The sequence below is a fragment of the Chlamydotis macqueenii genome, chromosome 4, assembly GCF_036417535.1.
Source record: "Chlamydotis macqueenii isolate bChlMac1 chromosome 4, bChlMac1.mat, whole genome shotgun sequence".
Classification (NCBI taxonomy): Eukaryota; Metazoa; Chordata; class Aves; order Otidiformes; family Otididae; genus Chlamydotis; species Chlamydotis macqueenii.
The window spans coordinates 904,498-932,196 of record NC_141559.1 but is presented as its reverse complement, the minus strand read 5'-3'; the positions used below and the strand labels follow the sequence as shown (position 1 = coordinate 932,196).

At 39.6% G+C, this 27,699-nt stretch overlaps 1 protein-coding gene across 2 annotated transcripts; it reads left to right on the top strand.

The window, feature by feature from the left end:
- MYOZ2 (myozenin 2) lies at nt 1-25,544 on the top strand. 2 transcript variants are annotated; one of them, XM_010120999.2, is made up of 6 exons: nt 1-157; nt 717-820; nt 6,139-6,308; nt 9,006-9,135; nt 10,966-11,149; nt 25,114-25,544. In XM_010120999.2, exons 2-6 carry the CDS (start codon nt 745-747, stop codon nt 25,343-25,345), a joined length of 792 nt encoding a protein of 263 aa, XP_010119301.1. In that variant the 5' UTR covers nt 1-157; nt 717-744; the 3' UTR covers nt 25,346-25,544. The 2 variants fall into 2 exon arrangements, with proteins under 2 accessions (XP_010119301.1, XP_086602507.1); XM_086746381.1 differs by lacking the exon at nt 717-820 and having other exon boundaries at nt 22-157.
- Nucleotides 25,545-27,699: the final 2,155 nt, after the last annotated feature.

Genomic DNA, 27,699 nt, shown 5'->3' with positions numbered 1-27,699 from the left:
AGCCCCCCCAGTTTGTCTCGGTACTAGGTACCATGCAGATCCAAGCACAAGTGTAGAAACCATCCTGGACCAGGCAGGTCATCCCCATACGTAACTAACTCCTGAAGCTTCAACTAAAGGGTTGAGATCGCTTTTTTCTGCACAACAAAACAGTAGGGTAAGTGTACTGTTTCCTGAAATATTTTGACATTGTCTGTCCTACAAACTGTCCTAGAAAAGACATTGATGTAACCTCTTGACTCAGCAATTAAAAAGATGTTTATTTTTTTTACTTAGTCAGAAATGCACTTTCTTTAAAGATGCCAGAGACTCTCATTTAGTTCCTCAAATTCTGTGTTAGATTAAGAAATGTCAAAATGTAACATTTCTGAAATCATAAACCAAGATGTAATTAAAATATTAGCTATGAATTCACATCTTTTAATATAATGTGTAGTTGTGAGAAGGCCTAGACCACTGACACCGATTTTGCTACAGAATTTATGTAGCCAACTCAAAGTCCATTCCTTTGAATCTTCTATCCATCGGAACATGTCCTAGCATCTGTCTGCAAGCAAGAACTGCCAGTGCATTCTGCACAATTAAAAGCGCAGTATTTCTAAATCAGAAATAACTAACTTCACTATTCAGCCATTCTAAGCAGGCTATTAGAAATGAAAGTTGGCTGAATTGTGCAAGCTGGCTCAACAATGTAAAAATGTGTTGTTTTCTTTCAGCAAGGAAAAATCGTATCAGAAAATCACAATGTTATCACATTCTGCCATGGTCAAAGAGAGGAAACAACAAGCATCAGCCATTATGGATGAAATACACAGAAATGGTATAGCGCTGAACCCAGCTTACTGTATATGCCATGTCCTCTAGCCCTCCCTAATATTTTTTTTAATCATAGAGTTTAACTCTCTTACAGCTTTGTCTCTGGGTGTTTTGCCATAAATAATCTTGTGGGAGTATCATGCTGCCTATGGTAACTAATCCTTTTGTAGTTGCCTCTTTTCATTTGAAAGCTATTTTCAGATGAACAACTGCTATGGAGGAATGAAGTAATCTAACAGCTGATGTACATTCTGCTGGGATAGCCTTTCAGAATATTATTTGGGGTTAATAACATGACTTCATTCCATTTTAAAAGGCTATCATCTAAGAAACATGCTGATCCGATCCTCTTTTTTTTTTCTCTGTTTCACTCTGCTTTTTTATATGAATGATAGAGAATTTTGAAACAAATGTTTACATCTCTGTTCCTTCCTCTCAAACTTTATCTTTGTAACTAACAAATTTTACTAGTATTTGGCAATTTTCTCTAATGTAGAGCCAACAGTTAATCTTATATGAAAAAAAATTTACTTTTTTTGTTGTTGCACTGATGAAAATGCAGACACTTACTATGAGAAGGTAGTTTGATTTCCTAAAACAAGTTCTTAAAATTATGATTCTAGTGTGATACCTTAGGAAGCAATTAATTCAGTTGGGAATACAAACCTGCTTGGCTTTCACTGGGTATGTGCTGGATGCTTTCGGAGATCCTTCCAATTGTCTCCATGAAGCCTTTTTTACCACCTACGTAAAAGACAAATGATTTAAAAGTGATAAGCACCCCACAAGCCTCACTGAGAAAACAGGGAGCTCCATTAATATTTAGAAATTATGAAAATTATACCACTCACAGAGGATAAAACACTGAACATTAAATTCCAGTATTGAAAAATCTTTCTTTGGGCTTTTGCTCCAAAGACTTCAGGGATGGCTTCTGTACTCACTCACTGACCATTATGATTGCGAGAAGAGTAGGACAAGTAGGTTTTAGAAAAAGAAGCTACGAGTTTCAGTGCCTGGTCCTAGTCCTTCTGATATTTCCACTGTTTTTTTTTTTTCTGTAATCTCTATTCCTAAGCAAACACTTCTTTCTTCTTTCCATTCTCCACTGAACACACACTTAAGTCTGAAGTCAGTCTGCCCTACCAGTTTTCATTACAATTCTTTTTTTTTTTTTAATTGTAAACTGAAGTACTAGATGTGCCTGAAATATAAGCTCTGCAGGGAAGAAAAAATGGCTTTCATACGTTTGTTTGGAACCAGACATCTCACATTGTAAATGTTGATACTATTCATAGCAATACTAATAAATCTACCATACAGTCCTTGAAATCATGGGAGTTATTGGATAATCTGTGCTGATGCTTGGCATTTGCCTCACATAATCTGTCCTTTTTATTATTTAGGTATTATCAGATTTGCTGTCAAGTTTAGGTTCATAAATGTAGATACAACAGCTTATTCTACAAGGTACACTGTGATATGTGGCCACTGAAGGCAATACTAACTCTTTAAATGTACATTGCACTTTTGCATCTTGTCTGGATGCCTGTGATATTTACATGTAAAGAAAAATATGGAATTCCATGAAATGCGTGTGATAAGAGTCTGAAATTTGTAACTGTACAAGCTCAATGAAACCAGTTAAGAAACAGAAGGAAAACCAAAGCTGTAATCACACAAAGTATACATTAGTTCTTTGGGGCCAAATCTGAACAATTCTTGGAAAAATCAAGGAGAAGTCTGGTTTTTAAATTACTAAATTCAGCTCTATTAATTTTTGACATTTTATTTTCCCCCTAATTGTTAATTCAACAAGCTTAACCTGAATTCTGGGGGGTGAATTGCTATCTTTCTGAGTTTTGCATTGCTATTAGTAATGAAGGTCCTGCACCTGGTAATTACGTAAAAATTAAATGTACTGTTTCAGCCATTCTCATAGACTTATGAAATTCCTCACTGTTAACTGAGGCAAAGAGCAACAGAAGATTCTGTAATGCAAACCCCGGTAGCTTGGAATGACACACAGAAAGCGCACCTACTGCATTTTTATTTCAGCCCCTTTTTATTGTAGTGCTTTCAGGTAAACAGTGAACCTCAAATTCCTTGTTAAAAGATATTCATAGCAGAAACTGTTGTGGGTAAAATACATCATCTGAAAAGTTTTTATCAGTGTCTCAAAGATTACCAATCTCGGGGCCAGACTGGTAATGACTGAAAGTCCACATCTCCTGTTGGCTTGTGGGACATGACTTTGTGTTTGAGAGAAGTTCAATGTGCCATAAAATGCTGCAGGAACAGGCGCTCACTGCAAACCCTCTTACAGTCTCAGAAGAGAGACTGCAGTAGTAAATCAGCGTGTGGATGTAGTACTTCCCCAACTCCTAAGGCTAGCTGGTGGAGGTAAACATGTATGGAAATACATATGCTTAAAGAAGCCCTTGGAGTTCATCAGGAAGGCCTTCAATTACACTTAAATCTCATGTCCAGTTTTATACTATTTCTTAAATGCATTCTTCAGTAGCTACATGATTAACTATCTTTCATGATAGAGTTAAAAAATCTTATTTCCGATACCACAATAAACATACTATCTGATATTCATTATTAAAATTTATAATCCAGATTAAGGTATTTAGAAGATTGTAAACTGGAGGATTAAAGGGGGATTAGGCAGTGAATGCAGGAGGAACTGTATAAATCATATTTAAATACAGTCTGTTATGATTTTAAGCACAGGACAGGAAGAACTCAGCAGGAACAAATTAAGAAATTAAGCTAAAAGGTTAAGATTAGGATTAAACTATGAATTAAGCTTCCAGGATTAATTTGCAGTGTCCATTTATGACATTGATGTGCTCTTTCTATCATCCTCTAAATGTCCTCCTTTTCTCATTCTTCATCACCTCTTCTGCACTGACACTGAAACAATCCCTAGACACATCATAAAACCAGACAGGTGATTAGATTTTAGTTGGCAAGGGATTCAAATGAACTTCACACTTATGTTTTTGGGTTGCTGCCTGGACACACAATAGTACACAACCGTGGGTTACAAAGTACCTTGGAGCCTTCAGTTAACATTAACAAGAACAGTATGCACGCGAGGGAACATCAAGGCCCAAAATAGTTAACGTCCAGCGCGTCCCAGAAGAATACTGAGTGGTTTGGACAGAGATCTGCAATCACCTCGGCACCCCAGTCTCTGAGATGTACATGCTACCCACTGTCTACAAAGAAAAAACTGTTGCTAGTTTGAGCCGTAAATTTCTTACTCCTTACTAATATAAAAACATCCAACAGTCCATATCCCTGATCTTGAGAAATGACAAAATCAATATATGACTTGTGGGTCTAAATTTCAGGCCACAGCCCAATAACCAGTGCATTTAACCAGAGAGCCAAAACCCCACCACTATCTGTCACTGATACGGCTACACTGGGCAAGCTGAGTCATTTTCTTCCATGTTAAGAACTCTCTGTTTTGCAGCTACCTCTTAAATAACAGGAGGGTGTTAGGATTCTTTGCACGTACTATTTTTAAAGCAGAAGTGCGTGCTCTGGCTCACAATACAGTCAGCTTCCTCTTGCTCCAGTGAAATCTATTGCAAATGTTCAATTAAAATCAGTATGAACAGAAGTGGACCAACAGTGATGCACTCCAGGGCCCACAGACTTGTTTGATTTACTACATGGAAAACTCTTCTCTCTACAGCCTTGGCTAAATATTTAATATACCTGTCTCAATTAAGTTTTCCTAAACATCAGCAAATCACACTGTTTTTCCAACATAAAGTTACTAGGAGACATACGCCATGCTGAACATGTCATTTACTCAAAATGAAATTCTGCATATGCAATATTAACTTTGACATCAGGTACCTTCTGCAGGTAATTAATTTGTAATGTTAATTTTAAACTGGGCTCCCTGTGTGCTTATTCTGGAACCAAGATACAGTGTCTTACATATAATTTGCTTTCACTTCATTTTAATGCATTAAAGTATATGTCAAAGTTCAGAATTTTAAATCCTGTAGACCCTAAGAATATGTGAAGAATAGAATCTTTTATTATTAAAGAAATAACAGAATATGACTTTGAATAAGTGGATCAAAGAAACATACTAGACCATTGATATAATCCTTAAAGCACACTGCATCTTCCTATTTTTCATCCTGAAACTTATGAACAACTGAGGAGAACAATTTCAACTAATAAAATGATAAATATTAAAGTAAGTGGCAATAGGAATTATTTTCTTAAAAGTTCTGGTTTTACTACACAATCCAGTTATTGTTATATTTGTTAAATTCTACAATCTTCTAAGCAGAAATAAATTAGTAGAAAATAGTTTGTGCAGTGTTGAAGTTACTGCATTCTAAGGTTTAAGCTTCATCTATAGATTGCGAGCATCTAGTGAGAGAGTTCAGTCACTAAGCAACAGCTTGCTCATTGCCACCAGCATCCCAGTTTCCAGAACATTACCACAAAGATAACCAGTAGAATTTCTGATATTCAGAGTTCTCCACTTACAGTCTCAATTAATTTCTCCTTCCTCTGCTTATGCATTTTCATTTTCAAATTGCCCAGAAGGTCATTAAAGACAAAGAAGGATTTTTTTCCCAATCAGTGAATCAAGTAATATTGCATGTAGTAATTCAGTTTCCTCTTAGACAGAATTAAAAAGAAAATGTTCTAAATATATCCATTCCTAGAAGCATGTTGTAATTCTTTGGTAGGGCTCTCATTTTCAACACTTTGAGCTTTATTTTGAAAGCTTCTTTAAAAATAGTTTAAAAATACTATTTAATCCAGACTTTCTAATGCAAGCTTTTCTTAAAGTACTAAACATGTCCTGGATTTCAAAAGCAAGCAGACTTATTAAAGAATAATTGAAAATAAAACGTTTATAAGCAATAAGAAAGTGGTAGGTATGTTTAAAAGCGGTTACCTGCTCATCTATCCAATGCAGAACACACAAAGAACTTTGTTCCTCATTTCAGCAGAAGCCAATTTTCACCAGCCTCCTATTAAGATGGTGTGTAGGGCATTTTGGACTTGATTTTGATAACAGCTCAATGACATTCAAGTGAAGTAAATTTGGAGCTTGAGGTGCTTAGAACCTTTGAAAAAACAGGTTTGTGGTGTTCAGTACTCTGCTCCAAAATTTTGGAAGAACTATTAATTTCACTAACACCGAATGAAGCTATGTTATGTGTTAGATTAAGTATGCATTAACATGTTGATGGATTTCCAGTGTAGGGTGTGCAATTTCAGGCATTTAAGAAAAACAGAGGTATGTATTTATCCATTGTATTGCAGTCTCACCCAGCTTAAACCTTGGAAAAAAGGTCAGCACCCCCAGAGACATCATGGTAGAGGAACTATCGACACTCAGCAACAGAGGTGCAAGACTCTTCAAGAGACGTCAGCGGAGATCTGACAAATACACATATGAAAATTATCATTATGTAGCAAACAAGCCAAGAAATGTGAGTATTTCATAATAACTTACTAATGAAATACAGTGAGATTAGCTTGGGGTTCCCTTGGTGCTCGTGATACACATTGTGTATGATTTATTTGTAGTTTCAGGAAGAATAAAAGCAAACAGTGGGAAATAAGTGCAGCTGGTGTTTGTCTCATCTGTGGCCCTTGCAAAATATTTAAACCTTTTGCTTAACCTCTGAAAACAGGAACAACAGCATTCATAAATTTTACCTAACTCTCGAATGTGCTGCAAGGTTTAATTATTTGAACATGAATACTTGATGCTCAGTCTAATACAGCCTGTAAGCAGCCCCTCTAAATCCAGCATTGCATGAAATTCTGCTTTTCAGTTACATGTACGCACCCTCACTGATTTCAGATACAAAGGTATGTGACTGAAGAAGCAGAATTTGTCCCAGTACCTTTAAGCTTCTTTGAAGATTAAAAGAAATATGTGCTACAAAAGTTAATTATTGTTAATTAATCTAGGAAACATTTCTTGTAGAACAGCAATTCTCTTTCCCCGAAGCTTTTCCAACGAATGATTGCATAGTGGTGCTATGGTTGTCTTAGCATCCAGCCCCTACAGAATCCATACAAAGATTTTGGCTCAATTCCTCTTTAATTTTCACTTGGGATAAGAGAAGTAGTAACTATATGTATGGTATTGTTGTGATATAAGCTAAAGTTTGTTCTAGTACAAATAGGAAACAAATAATTTATTAATTGGAACAGCAAAGCACCAAAGGGCTTTGCTCATATTACGTTAAATTTCACTAAAGAAAATAGGCACACACTTGTAAATTAAGCAGAAACAATAAAATGATGCAATTTGTTGACTCTAAGGAAACTTTTTGTGTAGTTGCATCTCATGAGGCTTTGGGAGCAGACAATAAAGGAAGCATTTGCAATTTACTGGTGTCCATGCTAACCAAAATGTTGAGAGAACTCAAAACAGTCAGAGAGGCTATTATTGGAGCTAAGTTCAATATCTGCAATATCACAGCTGAAATCTCTAAAATATTTTTGTTCTCTTCTTGAAGAAGGAATTCTCTATGCTTCGTTGATTGTAAAGGTAAATACATTTGTAATTCTGTGGCCTTTACATTTCCCATACAAAAAATTAACTTTGCTTGGGAAGAAAAGTTTGTCTTAATATCCTGCGTCATAGAAGAAAAAAAATTATGTTTCTTTTTTTTTACGGTGCAGATATTTCAAACTTCTTTGGTCTCTCACTCAACAGGAATTAAAGTATACAGGGATCAAATGGGATCATGTTTGAGTTTTGATAAATCTGCCTTTTAAAAATAAATCTGCACAAAAGAAACCTCATACTAAAAATCTGAATAACAAAATTATTATCAGAACACCATCTCTGAGTACTGTCCCCTCAATTTCTCTCTCTATTGAGTATTAACTAGAAGCTATGCAGATAAATTCTGAGCACACCACCATCAATCTCGTTGGAATTTCCGTATCCAGTTCCATGCTTTGGCTACGAAGTCTGACAGATCAGTTTCTCTCTAGGCTGCTTCTTCCCACAAAAACCCAGAGTACACATGGAGTACAGTCTGTATGACACTGGCATGTGAAAAAAATGATGCCACTTTGCTTTCTGTTCCCTCCCCTTAAATGTCTATGTAGCCATCACTAGTGTTGTCTTCATCACCTTTATGATTCTGCCTGCCAAAATTAATCTTTCTAACATACTTCAGGATGGCTAGAAAACATACTGCCTTGATCTTTTTGTGTTTCAAGTTTAAACAAGTATTATTTGCTTGCTTTCCTACTTTAAGAAACTCTTACTCTAAACCAGTCTATATTTAAATTGCTTTTAGCCTATGTGTCATAGCTAAAATAAGATACTGACTTCTTCTGAGACTTGAATTCTATATTTATGCAACAATGATTAAGCCTTTGGATGTTTCCTTAGAACGAATGATCCAACAGGAGGGTGGAAAATAACAGCATATCATGAATCTCCAGAAAGTGACCTGCACTTAAGTTTTTATTCCTATTACAAATAAAGGAAAAGAAAATTCCAAACAAAAGCAATTCAACAAATACAGTGAATTCTCAACTGACATGGGAAGAGACGCTTTGAAGAATCAGTGCTTTGAAGCTCAAGTAGTTCAAACTTGCCAGTTTTCTGGAATCTTTGGGTAACACGGGTGCTTTGTCTGGCACATAACAGCTTCTAGTGATCCAGGGGACACATTTTATGGGTCCCCTGCCAAAGTGACCAGATCTACTCTTTGCTGTAAACCACGCAGCCCACGTGCGCAGGTAGATTTTGTGGTGACTGGTGTAAGCAGCAGATGGGATGAACTCTCCTCGTAGACTACATATCAATATGTAAATATCCCAAACTTCGGAAAAGGTCAGACAGCTCAGCTGGATAAGGCTTCAAGAGTCTTGTTGACCTAGCTCACACCACCTCCAATCCTTTCAACAAAGCATTCATACACTTGTAATAAGGACATTTAAAACTGTGCTGGGATATCATTCTTAACACTGAAAAAATATTTATTTTTACTTACATAGCCAATGTAAGAGTTCTGAAACTGTTTCATCTTCTGGCTAACAATCAGAAAATCCTGGGTCTCAGATCCAGGCTGTAAATGGGAGGATCACTCCAGCCCTCAATAGAGAATCACCGAGGCTTTTTTTGTCAATGACATTTATCTGTTTGAATGCAGCGCGGAGAGCCCATACCGAGTGTAAGAATGGACGGCCTCAGTGTTGAAGGAATTCCCCAGCATGCCCCCATGACACCTCCTAATACACCTGATCCCCGGAGCCCACCGCATCCTGACAACATTGCCCCAGGTAATACATGAGTTTACAGACATTAAATATATTTAGTTCTCATTTCACAGCAGAGGAAGGACCTCTTTATAAAACAGTATCTTCAACAACTTGTTAATGCACTTACTATTAGAAATCAACAAATTTGAGTCAGGTACCTAACCAGAATCTCCCGCAGAAATGTAAAGCAGTGCTCTTCAGTTGCTTCTGTTCATTTTTAAAGACTTGATATGCCTTTTGTACTACTTCTCCTTATCCTGAAAACATACATTAATATCTAGAGACACTGCTCCTATATCTTCTGGTCTTATAAACCTAGAGAAACAGATCCTCAGATTTAAAACCAGATTAATATACTGATTTTCCTTTGCCAAACCTTTGTTTCTAATATGCAAGACACTGTTCAACAGTCTCAAAGTTATCTATTATAGTTTAATGACCCATAAAAATAAATCCAAAGTCACTGCAACTTTTGCTAGAAACCCTTACTCCTCCTTACAGAGGAGTAACTTTAAAAGGAATTTGCCCCTGGCTGTATAAACTCTTTTTAAAATATCCTTAACTGTGAGGATACTGTTGCCTTTATTTAAAGCAGTGAGCTACAAGAAGGCCTTATTTTGTATTCTTTAAAGACTAGAGAAGGCTAATTTGTTTTAATTCATTTACTCAGTGATATAGCCCTTCTTCCTGTTTATGAATTATCCATGAGCAGACTGTGGTTTTTACAAATTCATTCTTTATTCAGAATTACTCAATGCGTGTTTTGTGCAGACCTTTTCCAGTCTATGTAAACTGGGTCAATGCTACTGTCAGCGACCGCTAGGACTCTGTGCATCAAATACAATGTGAACAGAGGTATGTTCCATTGCTAAGACATGACAGAAATCTTCAAGCCTTTCTTTAGACAAAAAAGGGTTTGGCAAAAAGAATAGATATTAAACCATGGTGGTTTTTTTTAAGCTTACAGAAGGAAACAGCATTAATTTAAAGAGCTAGATGCAGTGGGAGGGTAAAAGGGTAGAACAGATTTCCCTTGTTTTTCAAATAAATAGTATATTTGTATATAGAATCATAGAATGGTTTGGGTTGGAAGGTTTAAAGCCCATCCAGTCCAACCCCCCTGCAAGGAGCAGGGACATCTCCAACCAGGTTGCTCAGAGCCTCATCCAACCTAATCCCCTGTTGGTTTTAATTCTTCAAATTGTACATTAATGTCTGGCTTTCCGCTCCCCTGCCCCATTTACTCCCGCCACATTGTACTTGGCTTTAGAAGGAATCACACTGAATATGGAATTTATTTATTTAGTAAAATTTTGATCAGAGCCTGATCGGCAGATGATTATGCAGAGAAAACAACTGATTCTTCACTTTTTCAGATGATGAAAAGGACCAGAGAACAAAGTAGGTAGGGCATGTTAAAGGATCTAAGGCAGAGGCAAAGACAAAAAAATCCACTATAATGGCTGTGAACGTAACTCCTTTTAATACTTTTGGAAAATTTCAGCCAAAGACTATAGAATCATCTTGGTTTTAATGAAAAGGCTGTTTAAAAAATCTTTTTGCTAATTCAGCCCAAGGGCTGTGCACTATAGTCTGATTTCAAACAAATGCTCATAATGATAGAAACAAATTTATATAAAAATAAATAATCTTAGCCTCAAAAGAGGATGGAATACTTCAGAGCAGTTATCTAAAAGGCTACAAATTCCCCCTGACAGCTTTCTGGTTTTGTGTAGTGACTTGACCCAATTGTTCATTTTACCTAACTGTGAAATGAAGGAATGTTATTTCCTAGTTGGTGGAAAGGAAGCAGAAAATGCAAAGTATTATTCTGCCTTGATCATCTTGCAGGATATTCCGGACCACTGAAAGAAATTCCTCCTGAAAAGTTCAACACTACTTCTGTGCCAAAGTATTATCAGTCTCCCTGGATAGAAGCCATCAGGGATGATCCAGAGCTGCTGGAAGCTTTATATCCGAAACTTTTTAAACCCGAAGCAAAACCAGAACTGCCTGACTACAGGAGCTTTAACAGGTAATTCTGAATGGACACTGAATTTCACAGTGCAGAGAAAAATTACTATGAAATTAAATGCTTCCACCAGCTGTAAAAAAAACCCTACCACCTGTATTTGCATGTATATGCATAAACATGAACACACACACAGATTACAAGTGGCAAAAAAGAGCAGTAAGGAGAAAACTAGTCTTTCTCTGATGTATGGACCTGAAATTAAACTGTAGAACCAGCAATGTAAGATGAACTGTCGAAAACATTGAAAGAAAGAATCAGAATCCAGTGTACAAACTTTGTTTGTAAGCTGTTTAACGCAGAGCATTCTTTTTTTTTTTTTAATACAACTCTCACAGCTTGTTTTTTAGGCAATAATAGTCCAATGAACTTTATCCCTCAACCAATCCCTCATACCAAACAGTTAGCAGATTGCATATTTTATTGCATTTAATTTTTTTTATATCTTCAACAACCTTCAGTAACAAATTAACAGGTAAAACATTACAAGCAGACTTAAAAAATCTTTAAAGTAGAATGGGATCTAAGAGTGAAGTTATTTACATGGTAACTAATATACTAAGGCTTTCAGTAGAACTTCTAGATATATGGGAAATATTTGGGTTTAAATTATTTTGAAAGTTTTAAAACACATCCTTACTTAAGTCTTTTACTTTCATTCATACCATTCACATATTGTTATTTATCTAAGTTAGGGAGATTTTTTCCCTAAATAACTCCTGCTGAGTTCCAGACAGCTGAGCCAAACCAAAACCCTTCCTCAAAACTCCAGATAGCAATCTACTGAAAAATAAAACAGCTCATAGCAACAGAAAATTAGAAGAAAACCACAAACATCACTTGTGTTCCTGCCCTTGAGGTGGGCCTCAACTATGAGTGCAAAGAGTAAAGAGTTACACAACACAACATAAAAACTGGCACTGCAGACACTACGCTACTTCTGATTTCCTAACAGCAATACACATCGTTACGTTAATGACTAAGTCTGTGTGGCACAGTCTTCCCGGCAGGCAAAATAACAAATACAAGTCAGAGATGTGCCACAGCTGCTAACACTGGAACAGTAACAGCACAGTTTATGTACTATGGTTATTGCAACAGAAAAAAAACCCCAACCAACCAAACAACAAAACCATGCCAAAGATACATATACACAGAATAGAGACAGAACCAGTTCTCCCTCTCACAAGAGAGATTTCAGGTCCAGCGTGCGAGTCGTTACTGTGAAAGATGGGATCAGACTGGGCACAGAGGCCCCATTAATAGGGATGCGTGTCTTGAGATAGTATCTCATGGCTTCTTTGTGGGTTTTTAGCTGCACTGTGGTCCCAGATTCTGTTAGTTGTCCTCTTTACAACACTAACTGTTCAGATTTCTTTCTATGAGGATGTTCTCTATATACGACATGGCAGAACTGTGGCTCACCACAGTCCAAATTTCTTGCATTCATATAAGGGAAAGGTTAATATTCTGCCTTGTAGCAGCCATAAAACCCTAAAACCTGGCACATAAATCCAGATCCAGACTGTGAAATTGGTACATTCAAAATATAAGGCATACAAATATAACCCACCACAACTCTCCTTCTCATGGGAAAAAATCCACATCAGGAAGAAAATACAAGGATGCCTGGTAGACCTAGAGAAGCTGCTACATACAGCACACTCAGATTTATGTTTTCTAGCAAGGAGGAGTAGATCCAAAAAGAAATGGAGAATTTGTAAAATTGAAATTCAAGATACTTGCCTCTTGGAGAGGATTTTACAGCCATGACTTAGGTTTCTACACTCCTGAAAACGCACAGGAGAGTGGGTGTCTGATTATGGGATAAAAAACAGACAGGACACCATACGCCAAGCTAACCAACAGAAAACATTACAGAGAAGGCTTAAAGTTACTTAAATTTCTCATTGCTAACGGCATCGGCATCTAATTCTGTCTGCCTGTCTTTAAATCAGGGCTAGATTAAAGTCTTCCTTTCCAAAAACAAAGTAGGTGTCACATGTATTCTTTTAAAATTTGTATAGAAAATGAAGTTGATTTCTTTAGAAAGAGCATTTTCCTAGAACGCGGCCAGCCGGATTTATTTCTACAGGAATGTCAAACTCTGTGGAGAGGTGTAACTGCCTGGTTTGTAGCTCTTCCATGGAAGAGGTGGGAACACTCTTCACTTCAAGACCTGTGCCATTGTACAGAAAATAATAAACTTATTTAGGCTAGGGGGAGTTAACACCTTTCTCTAGCTGAACAATCTAGAAACTCACTTATGGGAAGAGAAATCTGGGCCTACATCTGAGTTCCCAGATCCTTCAATGGCCTGAAGTCTTGGCTAAGAGTCCCATTCTAAGCCAAGTAATTTTTTTATTTCTGGGTAGCATTTTTGCTAGAATACTATATACGAGCAGTTAGGTCCACTCTTACAAAGAGATGTCCTTAGATTGAAGAGAATCCAATCCTCTTGCAAAACAGCTCCAGTCACAGACATACTGCTATTTGACATAGAGGATCGACACTAAAAGACATGGATTTTGAGTGTAAGTGCCATCATGTGCTATTTTGCTCAAAGCTTGCTGCAGTAGCATATTACGTATGTTTCCAAGCATGAAAGTTTAGGCAAAAGTTTATTAATTAGAGAATTATAGATGAGCTTTGGTGTAAGACAGGTGCAGCTGCCAGTATAGCCAAGATCAAGGCACATCTGAGCATTTGTATACGGAAAATATTTGGCATCTCAGAAATTTAGCAGCCTATGGGCTTTGAACATAAGGTGAGCTATTCCTTTGGACTTCTGTGAATAGACCCTACCAAGTCATTCTGTGCATATAGGTCACAGCATCCTTGACTCCTTTAATTGCAGTCTTGGAGAGAAAGCAAATTATACTGTATTAAACAATTAAAGTGCAATATAATGGCACCATTTTGCTATCAGTGAGGGTATCAATCAAGGCTTCATATGCTTCATCATTCAATAAAGTGCCATTATCTTTGCTCTCCTGCAAAACAGCGGTACAGTCATCACTAGTGAGGAGGGTATGTGGTCAGCAGTAAGTGTGATGCATAGGATTCCCAAAGGAAACAAGCCTGGGATTCTTCCCAGTTCATTCAGCAGTATGTTAAACGGCACTTAAGACTTTACAGGCCATATTCGGGTTCCCTTCAGCTTTCCTTGCTACACAACAAACTGTAAAAGTAACACAACTTTAGCAGCTAGGGACATATGATGTGTTGGAACAGATGCACACATGCGTGGTTTAAAAGTATATTCAGCACTAAACAGCATTCAGATTTTTTTTCCACTGCCAGCAATGAAGAAGCTACTCTGCCCGCTCTAGCAGTGCAATTTTTATAATAGTAGCAGAATCAGAACTAAGGAATTCATAGAGATATTAGTTAAGGTCTAGTACGCATTTTATGCTGCAGGTATCTTGCAATGCTGGCAGGTCAAAAAAGGAAGAAGCAGTGGCAGAAAATGTCAAGCACATTTGCCTTCTGAGGTAAGACAGCCAGTAAAAGTTTAACAGCACATAGCACCAGACGGAGTGCATGACCAGAGAAATTGGGTTCTCAGGATTTCTGAACAGACTGTTCAGTCAAGGCTACCCTTCCTCCTCTTGGATGAAAATGAATTGGTGCTAGCAGAGAAATGCTGCAGAAGAGAGCCACACCATCTGATTTTTCTTGGAGATTAATTCCTATTAGGACTGAAGAAATATTTACTGGTGAAAAAATCTCTTGCCTCTTGTACCAGTGTGGAAGCATCTAGTAATCGTCTGTGGGAAAGACAGCATCTATCCACATTTGTTCAGGAGTTTGTAATATTAGTTAGATTAGTACCTTTATTCCACCTCCTTTCCAGGAGCTGGATAAAACATCAAAGGTAGGGTTATGAGTAACATACAAAGCACTACATCTCACGTAAGACAAGCAAGTCTGACTAGTTCTGCCTCTCTTACCAGATAAATTCTTGCTCAGCTTTCCCAGTTCCCAAAGACTACTGTTTCAAAAACAGCACAGGAATCCAGCCCATCTGGACTGGGCTCTGTTTTTATTGATTAATGGATTCTGAACTCTATTGTAAAAATGCTGAAATCCAGAGCCTCAAAGGAATTTTGGGTGCTAACTTGAAGTGATGTGAGATTAGTGGAAGCTGGGTGCTTAGCGAGTTCCTTAGCACCTAAATACCTCTGTGAGATTGGCATTAGCGTTTGCACTAAGCTGCCATGAAGCTCTGAGCATTTTGCAGGGTCAGGTTCTTTGCTCCTGTGTCTCCTTTTTTGCACAGAATTAACAAGCAGAATGACACTCCCATTTTAAAATGTGAAACACACATTTTGCGTAATTATGTAATTGAAAGTGCTAATCCAATACAGTTAAAATATTTCTTCAGACTTTCCCAAATAATCAACTACAAGTAGTCTCTTAAGTTGAGACAATATAATGTTCAATAAGAAAGACTGCAGGGGAAAAAAAAAAAAGAAGCCCTGCTAAAACAACAGCTAAAAATAAATGTGGTTGTGCCTGCTATTGCTAAATCATGGACCTACTTTTTAGGAATATGCAAAGTGAATATTAAACAATCTCTTACACTTCCTGATGCCACTTCCTACGGCTGCGAACCAGCATTTCCGCCCTTATTATGAGCAATGCCTACTGGAATCTTTTAGGCATGAGTTTTAGGCTTCCATACAATGAATCAGAGCTCAAGTGACACAGTTGATGTGCACACAACACAGGTCATTACAACACCATGTCGTCAGACAAGTTATTGCTCACAAAAATATACTGCTGTGACGTGCGGAAAACGGACTCCACAATCTGTAAGATTGTAAAGTAGGTATGTTTATTCAGCGCTGGGCAGCACAGGGGGGTAGTCCCACCAAAACCGTGCGCGCCTTACGTGGCAACTCACTTTAAATTTATACAACCAAATGTTACATATACATAAAGTTTCACAATACGCCTATACATATGCATGACCTATCCCCGCTTCGTATTAAAATTAGTCCCAGGGGGTCATTTTCATAAACTCCTCCTGTCTGGGCTTGCGCAGTGCCTCCTGGTGGTGGTCGTCGGGGGTCGTGGGGATGAAGGCAGGTGACTCCTCTTCGTCACCGCTAGTAACCTTTTGTTCTTGCGCAAACTCAGTTATCCCTTGGCTTTCATTCAAGCTGCAGGGTCGGTTTTAGCTGGTTCTTGAAGCGACCCCCCTAGTCCTTACCGGGAACTGTCTTTCGTGAAGAATTGCAAGACTTTCTGCTTCAAATAGTTTGCACAATGGTTAGCAAATTATTAAGCAAGTAGTTAACAAAACATTAAGCACTATTTATCAACTTGATTCCTTAGGATGCACAGCAATAATTAATCAATGCCATATCTATTAAGATTTCTTTAACTCCTTCTCTCAGTCCCCCCTTTTCTAGAAAATTAGTAAATTCTTTTACTGTCAGCTATGTTCATCATTTGTAGATTTACCAGGATTACACAAACCTTAATCCACATTCTACCTTCTCAGTTTAAGCTTTAGGGGTCCCTGAACTTCAGAAGTCCAGAGTTTTTGTGGTGCCTTTTTTACCCTAGTGTGGTGTATCCAGGCATTCTGCTCTCTGATCTTGATTGCTGTAAAGGAGGTGAGGAGTACCTGGTATGGTCCTTCCCACTGTGGTTCCAAGGTTTTTTCTGCAAGAGACTTTACATATACATAATCTCCAGGTTGTATATCATGCACAGGTTCATCTAGACCTCTTCCCCGGGTCCCAATTACATGCTTTCCAATTTTATTGAGCTGTTTGCCCAATGCCACCATGTAGGAAGTCATAATTTCATCCCCAGCTTGCGTAGACATTCCCCTCTGTATTCCATAGGGTCGTCCATACAAAATTTCAAAGGGACTCAGTCCTTCCTTTGCCCTTGGTCTCGTTCGTATACGCAGAAGGGCTAAAGGGAGTGACTGAGGCCACGTTAAGTTTGCTTCTTGTCCCAATTTCACAATTTGCTGTTTGATTAAGTGATTCATTTTCTCTACTTGGCCACTCGACTGAGGGCGATACGGGGTATGAAGTTGCCAATCTATACCTAAATGGTGGCTGATTTGTTGCACTATTTTTGAGACAAAATGTGGTCCTCTATCAGAGGATATGGTTGCTGGAACCCCAAAACGTGGTATTATCTCTTGTACCAATACTTTAGTTACCTCCCGAGCCTTGGCTGTCCTAGTTGGGAACGCTTCTGGCCAACCTGAAAAGGTATCAGTTAATACCAGCAAATAGCGATACCCCCCTTTTCTTGGAAGTTCTGTAAAATCAACCTGCCATTGTTGTCCAGGCCCATTGCCCTTCCCAATCTGGCCCATTTCTGGTTTGGGAGTATTTTTTGGATTAGTCTGGAGGCAAAGGTCACACTGTTGAGTCACCTGTCTCACTGTGGTATATAAGTTTCTAGCCACGATTTCCCTTATCAAATGTTTATACAGAGCCTCTGTTCCCCAATGCCTTTTTCTATGTTCCTCCCGTATCAAGTGCCACAGTAAACAAGAGGGAATAATTAGTCTTCCCTGTGGGGTATAAGCCCACCCCTCTTCGTTATATGACCCTTCCAAGTCTGTGATAAGTTTCTGATCTTCCTTGGTATATTCTGGCTTACCTTCTAGAGAGATTTGCCTATCAGGAATTAGAGCCCCTTCTATTCTCACCTTCATTTTGGCCACTTGTTTTGCCTCTCTGTCCGCCAGCTCATTCCCTTTCTCCAAATCGGAGCTCACTCTCTGGTGTGCCTTAATATGCATAATTGCCACTTTCTCAGGGAGCTGGACAGCTTCTAGTAGCTTCAAAATTTCTTCTGCATGTTTGATATTTTTTCCCTGGGAGTTCAATAGTCCTCTTTCTTTCCAGATTGCTCCATGTGCGTGCACAACTCCGAAGGCATATTTTGAGTCCGTGTAAATGTTCACAGTTTTGCCCTGGGCCAACTCCAGGGCTCGGGTTAGGGCAATTATTTCTGCCTTCTGTGCGGAGGTGTTCATGGGCAAAGGCCCTGACTCTATTACCTGCTGGCTGGTAGTGATGGCATATCCCGCATGTCGATTGCCATTTAAGACATAACTGCTCCCGTCTGTGAACCAGTTTTCCCCATTTTCCATGGGGCTATCCTTCAGGTCTGGGCGGCTTGCATATGTTGCTTCGATGGTTTCCAAACAGTCATGGTGCACTGGTTCTCCTGTGTTCCCACTGAGAAAAGAAGCTGGGTTGACAATGTTAGTGACCACGATTTCCACATCGTCCTGTTCTACTAATACAGCTTGATATCTCAGGAACCTTTGTGGAGAGAGCCAGTGCCCACCCTTTGCTTCCAGTACCGCTGATACTGTATGAGACACCAAAACAGTCATTTTCTGGCCCAGGGTAAACTTTCGGGCTTCCTGTATGTTCAGTATCACAGCTGCAACCGCCCGTAGGCATCCAGGCCAACCCTTTGCAGTGGCGTCTAACTGCTTAGAGAGATAGGCAACTGCCCGTCGATATGGACCCAGATCTTGTGCTAATATTCCCAGGGCAATACCCTGTTTCTCATGGGAGAAAAGAAGAAACGGCTTACTCACATCTGGGAGTCCTAAGGCCGGGGCCGACATCAACGCCTTTTTCAGTAGCTCAAAGGCTCGTTCGGTCTCTTTGTTCCACTCAAGGTGCTTCTGCTCAGTAGCTGTCAGAGCATACAGTGGTTTAACAAGCAGTCCATAATTATAGATCCACAATCGGCACCACCCGGTCATTCCCAGAAAAGTCCGTAACTCCTTTACTGTCTGAGGTCTCTGAGTCTGGCATATTGCCTCTTTGCGGGCCTGTCCCAAAGTTCTCTGCCCCGCACTAATTTCATAGCCCAAATAATTCACTTTACGTTGCATTACCTGGGCTTTCTTCTTGGAGACACGGTATCCCTGGAGTCCCAAGAAATTCAACAGACTCACCGTCCATGCCATACAGTCTTCCTCTGTTTTCGTGGCAATCAGGATATCATCTACATACTGCAACAATTTTCCTTCCCCAGATGGGGTTTCCCAGGATTCCAAGTCTTTTGCAAGCTGATTCCCAAAAATGGTAGGACTATTTTTAAATCCTTGTGGCAACACCGTCCAAGTGAGCTGGGTCTTCCGACCACTTTTAGGGTTTTCCCATTCGAACACAAACAATTTTTGACTGGCTTCATGGAGAGGGAGGCAAAAGAAAGCATCCTTCAAATCTAAAACAGTAAACCAAATTAGTTCAGGTGTCAACACAGTCAGCAGGGTATATGGATTGGCCACTACTGGGTAGAGGTCCTCAGTTATCTTATTCACCGCCCGTAAGTCTTGGACCACCCTATATGACCCATCGGGTTTCCAAACAGGTAATATAGGGGTATTGAATTCTGACTCACACTCCTTTAATAGTCCTAACTGTAGAAATTTTTCTATCACCGGCCGGATTCCTTCTCTGTCTTCCTTCTTTAGGGGATATTGTTTAATTCTTACCGGTCGTCGGCCTTCCTTAACCTTAACTTCAACAGGTGGAGCACTTTTCGCCCTTCCAGGTACATCAGTAGCCCATACCCCCGGGTACACTTGGTTTAGGATTTCCTCACTAATTTTTCCTTCTGAGGGGAGACTGGTTAAGGTTAGACTCAATATTTGAATATATTGCTGATCTTTTACCTCCAGAGTAATTTCTCCTTTTTCAAATATAATTTTTGCTCCCAATTGTTCCAATAGATCTCTCCCCAAAAGTGCTTTCGGGGAGTTGGGCATATATAAAAATTTGTGGATACCCCATTGTTTTCCCAATTTGTATTTTAGAGGCTTACAAAAATATGCCTTTTCACTTTGGCCAGTCGCTCCTTTTACCATGACATAATCATTTCCCAGGGGCATCAAAGCTTGATTCAGAACCGAATATGTTGCCCCTGTATCTACTAAGAATTCTACTTGTTGTTGTTTTTCCCCTAGCTTAATTATAACCAGTGGATCCGCTAGGGTAGACTCCCCAGGTTCCCGTCAGTCTTCTATCACATTAGCTATCCTCACATTCGCCGGGATCCTCCGGCCTTCTTTCTTGTTCCTTGGGCATTCCTTTTTCCAGTGGCCAAAGCCCTTGCACATTGCACACTGATCCTTTTCCAACCCCAACCGAGGCTGATTTCGCCTACCTCTCCACTCCCCATCTCCCTGAACAACAGCCACCAACCTTCTTTGTCCCTGCCGATACCCTTCTTCTCTATTACTGAACACTCTCCAAGCCTCATCCAGCAATATCTCTAAATTCCTGCTTTCCGCAGGACGCAACTTTTGAAGCTTTCGTCTTATGTCCCCCGTAGACTGACCCAGGAACAGAGAAACTAGTTGCTGTATCCCTACCTCAGACCCCGGGTCCAGCGGCGTGCTACGACGCATCACATCCCTCAGTCGATCCAGGAATTCAGATGGAGACTCGGAAGGACCTTGTTTAATTGCATATAAGGCTGACCAGTTTATAGTCTTAGGGATTGCCCGTTCCATCCCCTTCGAAATCCACTCCTGATATTCCTGCAATCTTTCCATATGTACTGACCTGTTTACCTCCCATTTCGGGTCCTGGAGGGGGAAGTGCTCCTTAACATCTCCCCCGGTAACTTTATAATAATCCTCGGCTAGATTTCCTGCCGTTTTTAAAATCAACTGCTTCTCCGTTTCAGTCATGTATTCTAATAGCAGCTGTATGTCTTTCCAGTCCGGATTATGTTGTTTTACAATGAACTGGAAATGTTTAGCCACACTTACCGGATCGCTTCTGTAATCTTTAGCAATTTTTCTCCACTCTCCCAAGTCAGCGGTGGAGAAGGGTACTTTAATTAACATTGTTCCGCCATCCGGCCCCACCGCCTCCCGGAGGGGTGCTTGTAAGATTGTCGGAGCAGATTTCTGTCTAGTACGGGAAGATACAGGGCTATCAGGGGGATTCGATGTCCCTTCCGAGTCTGCGTCCTGGTCCTGTGATCGGGGGGGAGGTTTAAACAAATCACTTAAATCTTGTTCTGGAACCTGGCGTACTTTATCTGCTTTCGTACACCTCTGCCCAATGCTGCATGATGAACAGCACCTTTTTAACCTGCCCCCACCCTCCTTGTTCTCCCGTTCGAGTGCGAGTACCATAGGGTCCTGCGGGGATATCATCCCACAGTCCCTTTGCCACTCTGGGTGATTTCGTAGGGTAAAAAACATATCTGCATACGACACCTCGTCCCATTTCCCTTCTCTTCTAAGAAACAACATAAGCTGCAACAAAGTATTGTAATCCAACGTTCCATTGAACGGCCACTTGACTTCACCCTCTAACTTATACAGTGGCCACCACTGATTGCAATATTTAATAAGAGTCTTTTTACTTTCCGTACCTCCACCCCCGACAATATCTTTCCAGTGGGCGAGTATGCAGCCCAGGGGGCTTTTCCTTAATATTCCCCCTTGAGTGTTACCCATTTTATATTTCCTCTGTGAGAGGGTCTCAATGAATGATTCAAATTTAGACAAACTATTTCACTCCTCCACACCACACTTACAATCAATCACTCAACCACGCTCTCTTAACCATACAGCACAGGGATCCCTCATTCATACCAGCCTTTTAAAGCAGCTGCAAAATGGTTGCAAGAACAAACTCACCTACTGATGTTAAACTATCTCCAAATCCGGGTTAAAGAGGCCCGCTTACCCTTCTCCTGCTTCTCATGTACCGATCATCAGCAGGTCCATCCTGGCTCCCAGCAATGGGATGCAGCGGTTACCTCGGACTCGCTCGATCTACCCCCAAGATCGCTAGCGGCCGCTCTATCGGTCAGCGAGTCCCCTCTGGCGCCCTAAACCAACCTGGGTACCCAACCAACGGGGACTATGCTGCACGCCAGACGTCTCTGCGCGATTTACCAGCTGCCCCAGCCACGCGTACGACTTACAGGCCCCTACCATTAAACATACCGTTTGGTCCGCGGCTTCAGGAGGTTGTTGTCTGCTCCTGCGGTGAGCGGCTGGCAGCGGAGGCTCCTCCGAGGAAAGTGCTCGGGGCGCGCCTAGGGGCGTCCGCTCCGCAGTCGATCCCGCAGCCAAGCAGAGATCCTCCTGCCTGGCTCGCCAAACTGACGTGCGGAAAACGGACTCCACAATCTGTAAGATTGTAAAGTAGGTATGTTTATTCAGCGCTGGGCAGCACAGCGGGGTAGTCCCACCAAAACCGTGCGCGCCTTACGTGGCAACTCACTTTAAATTTATACAACCAAATGTTACATATACATAAAGTTTCACAATACGCCTATACATATGCATGACCTATCCCCGCTTCGTATTAAAATTAGTCCCAGGGGGTCATTTTCATAAACTCCTCCTGTCTGGGCTTGCGCAGTGCCTCCTGGTGGTGGTCGTCGGGGGTCGTGGGGATGAAGGCAGGTGACTCCTCTTCGTCACCGCTAGTAACCTTTTGTTCTTGCGCAAACTCAGTTATCCCTTGGCTTTCATTCAAGCTGCAGGGTCGGTTTTAGCTGGTTCTTGAAGCGACCCCCCTAGTCCTTACCGGGAACTGTCTTTCGTGAAGAATTGCAAGACTTTCTGCTTCAAATAGTTTGCACAATGGTTAGCAAATTATTAAGCAAGTAGTTAACAAAACATTAAGCACTATTTATCAACTTGATTCCTTAGGATGCACAGCAATAATTAATCAATGCCATATCTATTAAGATTTCTTTAACTCCTTCTCTCAGCTGCTGTAAAGGAAAATTAACATCTATTAGCCAACTTCTGTACTCTCCTTTATGTCGATCATCATGTGCTTCTGCCTAGCACGCAGGAACGCTTAATTCTCTGAGGAGAATAGGAACTACATGGGGTTTTTCCCCACAAAAGATATTTGCATTTCCATAGAACATCCTCTTGTTTCTGTTACCTACAGAAACACGATGTATTTAAGACCCAAAAATACTGCAAAGAGGAAGATTCACGCTATAGAATTGTTTTGCATTTTTACAGCTATTCTTGTTCTGTTCATATTGATTATCCCTTTGATTTACATATTGATGAGAATTAAATATGACAACAATGTGAGAATGTGTATCTTAATTAGAGCAGCAATTAAAACAATCTTTATTATCCTGTAAGATGTAGATCACTGCATTCACTCTGTGCCAATTACCAAGCAATTATTTTTAATCAGTATCATACAGTAGCCAATTTGACATTGTGACCTAGAAGACAGTTTCACAACAAAAGCTTGATACCACAGGCACTTTGCGTAAAGAATTTCCTTTGACTTCAAGGGAGTTTAATGCCTGGACTGGCTGCTGCTGCAAAATCTTGTCTTATCTTCATTTGAGAAAGAGTTTCAGAGCTTAATCCAAAACAGCTCTCTTCTCTCAGAAAGTGTGCATGCTCAGAACTTTCATGATTTTTTATATGTTACAGGATTGACCCTTTAGAGTTAACAACACCCCCTCCAACAAATGCCGCTTGTACCAAAATTCAGTGAATTATCTGTGTAAAGACATAGCAGTACCATTTCTTTTAGGTCACAGCTTATTGTTTTCTGAATTAATCTCTTTTTCGTGTACTTAATTCTCCCTAGGTTTTGTTTTATCTATCGTTATCTTGCTGAAAATCCTAGTCAGATCTTCAAATTATCTCTTTTCATTTCTGTTGGTATTAATTTCTCTGGGCTTCTGCTATAATATCTGGAGCCACTAGAAATACATACCAGCAGATCTCTTGTTTTGTATCAAACACACAAAATCTACCAAGGCTGGTGAAATTCCATTTCAACAAAAATTCATTTTCACATGCCTCTATGTATCTTCCTTTGCAGAAATCAGGTGCTCTTGTGTTGCTTAAAAATCTGACACTCTTAACTAGCCAGAATACATCACAGCAAAGTTATGCAGCTGATCAAAATACAGAGCACGTATAGTCTGTTTGGTCACGTTTGCTTATACAAAAGAGTCTGGAAAAAGTGATAGAAAAACTCGAGGTGGGGGGGGTTCAGCCTAGAAACCTGCAAATATAGAAGAATCATGGGAGGTATTTGGTAACACTGTTGTTTTAAAATATTTGCAAATATATGTAACAGTCAGTTCCTGCATAGTGCTTCTTATCTTTTATTTTCTCAGGCTTATCGCCTAAGGGAACATTTACATTTAAATAACATGAAAAATACTGGCTGAAGACTAGGGCCCAATTTCAGCCAGTGTTTCAAGGTTTAGTTACATAAACATTTTCTTCAGAAACAAAGCTGGAGTAAGAAGTCCTCACCCGTTCCCCTCCTTTCCAGAGCCTGTTGTCTTTGGCTGTTCCTTTCTGCTTCACATTACGCTTTACTGCCTCCTCATTTGTATTGCTACAATTGTGTGAGCGTAGTGATACAAACCGAATTGCTGAAATAATTTGGATTTTAAAATGCTGCTTTGTTTTCAAGTGTCTTTGTTTAACTCAGAAGTGACCCAAGTTTACAGCACAACCCACACACATTCTAACTAGTACAACAATATGGTGCCGAAATACTGTGTAGTGGCATGAACAAGCAACTGGAGATAAGGAGAAAATGGGGTGAGAACTTCCTAAACTAATTACCTACTAGAGAGAATGTGTTTTACTACATTTTCAGATTTATCAACTTATCACCAATGAAAGATGACTAACTGTGACTCACCAATGAGAAGGTTTTCTTGCAACATCTTTTTCCCTTGGCTTTTCCATCCATTTGAATTTTGAAGAAGGCTGAAGGCTCTATCTAAGGGAAAACAAATCAGATCTTAAAGAGAATTTTCCAGAAAAACAATCAGAATACTTTTCCCAAAAGCTTGAAAGTAGAAACAAGAAACAAATCTGTATCATTAAAATAGCTTCTGGTTTTTTTCAGCTCCTGGGAGGAAATGAAAACAAGTATTTTTAAAATCACATTTTATTTTTATTTCTCTAATATCTACAGAGTTGCAACTCCCTTTGGTGGTTTTGAGAGAGCATCAAAGCTGGTTAAATTCAAGGTACCAGATTTTAATCTACTGATGCTAAATGATCCCAGATTCATGATCCTTGCAAACCCTCTTGCTACCAGAAGATCCTTCAATAGGACTCCTAAAGGATGGACGTCCGAGAATATTCCCGTAGTGTTCATTCAGCCTTCGGAATCCAACACCGTTCCAGAAACAGAGGACCTGTGAGAGAAGCTGCACTCTACATTGTGCAAAACGCTGAAAGCTGCACACTCATGTATTTTTGGTCCAAATATTACTACAGGCTACTGACAAAATTTTTCCTTGGCAGCTGGAGTATAAGTAACCATATCTGATGCAGTGTCTCTTTTCTGGCACCCAGTTTCATCTGTAGACATAATATAAATAAAGAAATTTGGCAAATGGACTGAGATATTTTCTGTTTGTGTTTACATCTTATTCTTTTACTTCAGTGAAAAGTAGAATATTTCTAAAATTTGTGCTTGTCATTTAAGAAAAACTGTATTAAGAAAAAAAAAGCACTGCTATCAGAGGATTTGATTTGATAGGTATGCTGATTACAATAAAACAACCGAGCAGTGCCACACAGTGCACTCAGAGTACTGCCTGCTCAAGAGAGGCTCTGACAAATCAACCTTTATTCCCAACCCTGCTTTCAGCCAAAGGTAAGAATTTTGCCATTACTTCAGCGACAGGAAGTTCAGGCCATTTTCCTCTTTTCTGACTCTCAGCTTCAACTATTGGCATCAATATCCACGTCACCTGGATTTGTTTACAGAAAACGCAGTGAAGTTGGCAATGACAAAGATTACACAGTGGTATGAAAACATACAGAGGTATTTCCTGGATAAGTCCACAATGTTTGTGTTAATCACAGCTAAAAAAAACCCATCAACGACAGGTTATGTCAAACACACCAAATTAGCATCACTATGTTACCACAAATGCCTTTGTTACTAGAAAGAAATGTCGTAAACCTTTTTCCCTCCAGCCACAGTGTATACTGGGACTTAAAAACATCTGAGTTTTCTTGCTCTTGATACACTGGCAAGCTCTGACATTTTACAAATACAAGTACCAGACTCTCATTAAGCATCTGTAACTACACAGAGGGCAGGTGAAAATCAGTAAGAGGGTGCTGGTTTTCCGTGCCATTTTCCAGGTTACAACGACATTCTAGTAAGAGGCAAGCATCAGTTTGATAATTGCTTGTCTCCAAATGCTTTTGTGCTGGAGAAGCATCCAACATCTGCAGGTTGAATATTCTAACACACTGGTTAGTTTGTATGATTTTGGAAAGAGGAAACTTCACTTCAACCAATTGGCCACTCTTCTTTCCTATGTCCTAGATGCTTCTCTAGGGCATTATGGTCTCTAAGCGTGCATGCAACATCCAAGAGGCTTCTGGGTATCTCTGATACTCATTTTTTCTTTAAATCAGAGTATTCATAACATTTTGCAAGTTCTACGGTAAGAAGATGATAATGCTAAGCAAATAAAATACCATTTTTCCAGATGTTTTCCTTATTAATGGTTCTGGTGGTGCTGAGCTACAAAAGTCAGTATTTCAGAAAGAATCTCAACATCTGAAGAAAACAATGGCAGAATGAGATTTAAAGTGGAAAAATCAACAAAAAGTTTTGCCTATATTTTTGTGGCTGAGATTTGTGTCTGTTAATATGGTTTCCATGTTTCAAATCTGTTTTCAAGTCAGGTAGTTGGCAAAGGAAATTCTGTCATCTATTTTCTTTAACTTACTTTGTTAAACAAAGCTCACAAACAAATATACAGGCCCTGAATAAATTTATGAAAGAAAAAAAAATCAACCTCATTGACTCAGAATGCTTTCCTAGCAAGGGATTAGTTTGTGGACCTTAACTGTGCACATGATATAACAATTATAGGGACAATGACAAAAATATTAATTTCTCAAGGCAGAAAATGCGAAGGCTAAAGACAAAGACTATAGTGAAGGAGCAACGCAAACAAGTTCTGTGGGAATTTGTTTTTTTACAAGCCAGCATAAGCATTCATAAGCCTATCTGAACTGAAGTATGAGAAAATTGGTGCACAGCATACAAACAGTGAGGACTATGAAGAAGGGATACATCATTTTTACGGTATACTCTGTAAAAATAACCTATACATGCAGAGCATGGCACCTTGCCTCTTACACAGCACACATAATGGTAACGTTGGTTTGCTATACATCTGCGGATCCACTGGTGCAGAATGGGCTCAGGAGGCTTAAGATGTTTGAGAAGAACTGAGCCTGCTATGCATGGGTTCCAAAAAAACAGCATACTACTTAATCTTCCCATACTGGATGGGAAGATTGACCACACTAAACTCTTGAATTATGCTTGGGAAATGTTTGGGAGAGCGTTAGCTGGGAGAAGCTAGGGCTGCGCAATGTGCTCAGTATTCAGCAGCACAGAGGAGCAAGTGCCAGAGTCCAGGAATGTTCCCTGGCTGCATTAGCCTGGATGTAGCCTTATTGTGTAAGTCCCACTGCAATAAACAAATTTCTCTGCCAAAACTCAATTCCTTTGCCACAAAGG

Excerpts from the sequence above, each read along its gene's own strand:
- MYOZ2 (XM_010120999.2), top strand. The coding sequence starts at position 745 with ATGTTATCACATTCTGCCATGGTCAAAGAGAGGAAACAACAAGCATCA. Across the intron at positions 821-6,138 it reads GGATGAAATACACAGAAATG|TCTCACCCAGCTTAAACCTT; the intron begins GTATAGCGCTGA and ends ATTGTATTGCAG. Across the intron at positions 9,136-10,965 it reads TCCTGACAACATTGCCCCAG|GATATTCCGGACCACTGAAA; the intron begins GTAATACATGAG and ends ATCATCTTGCAG.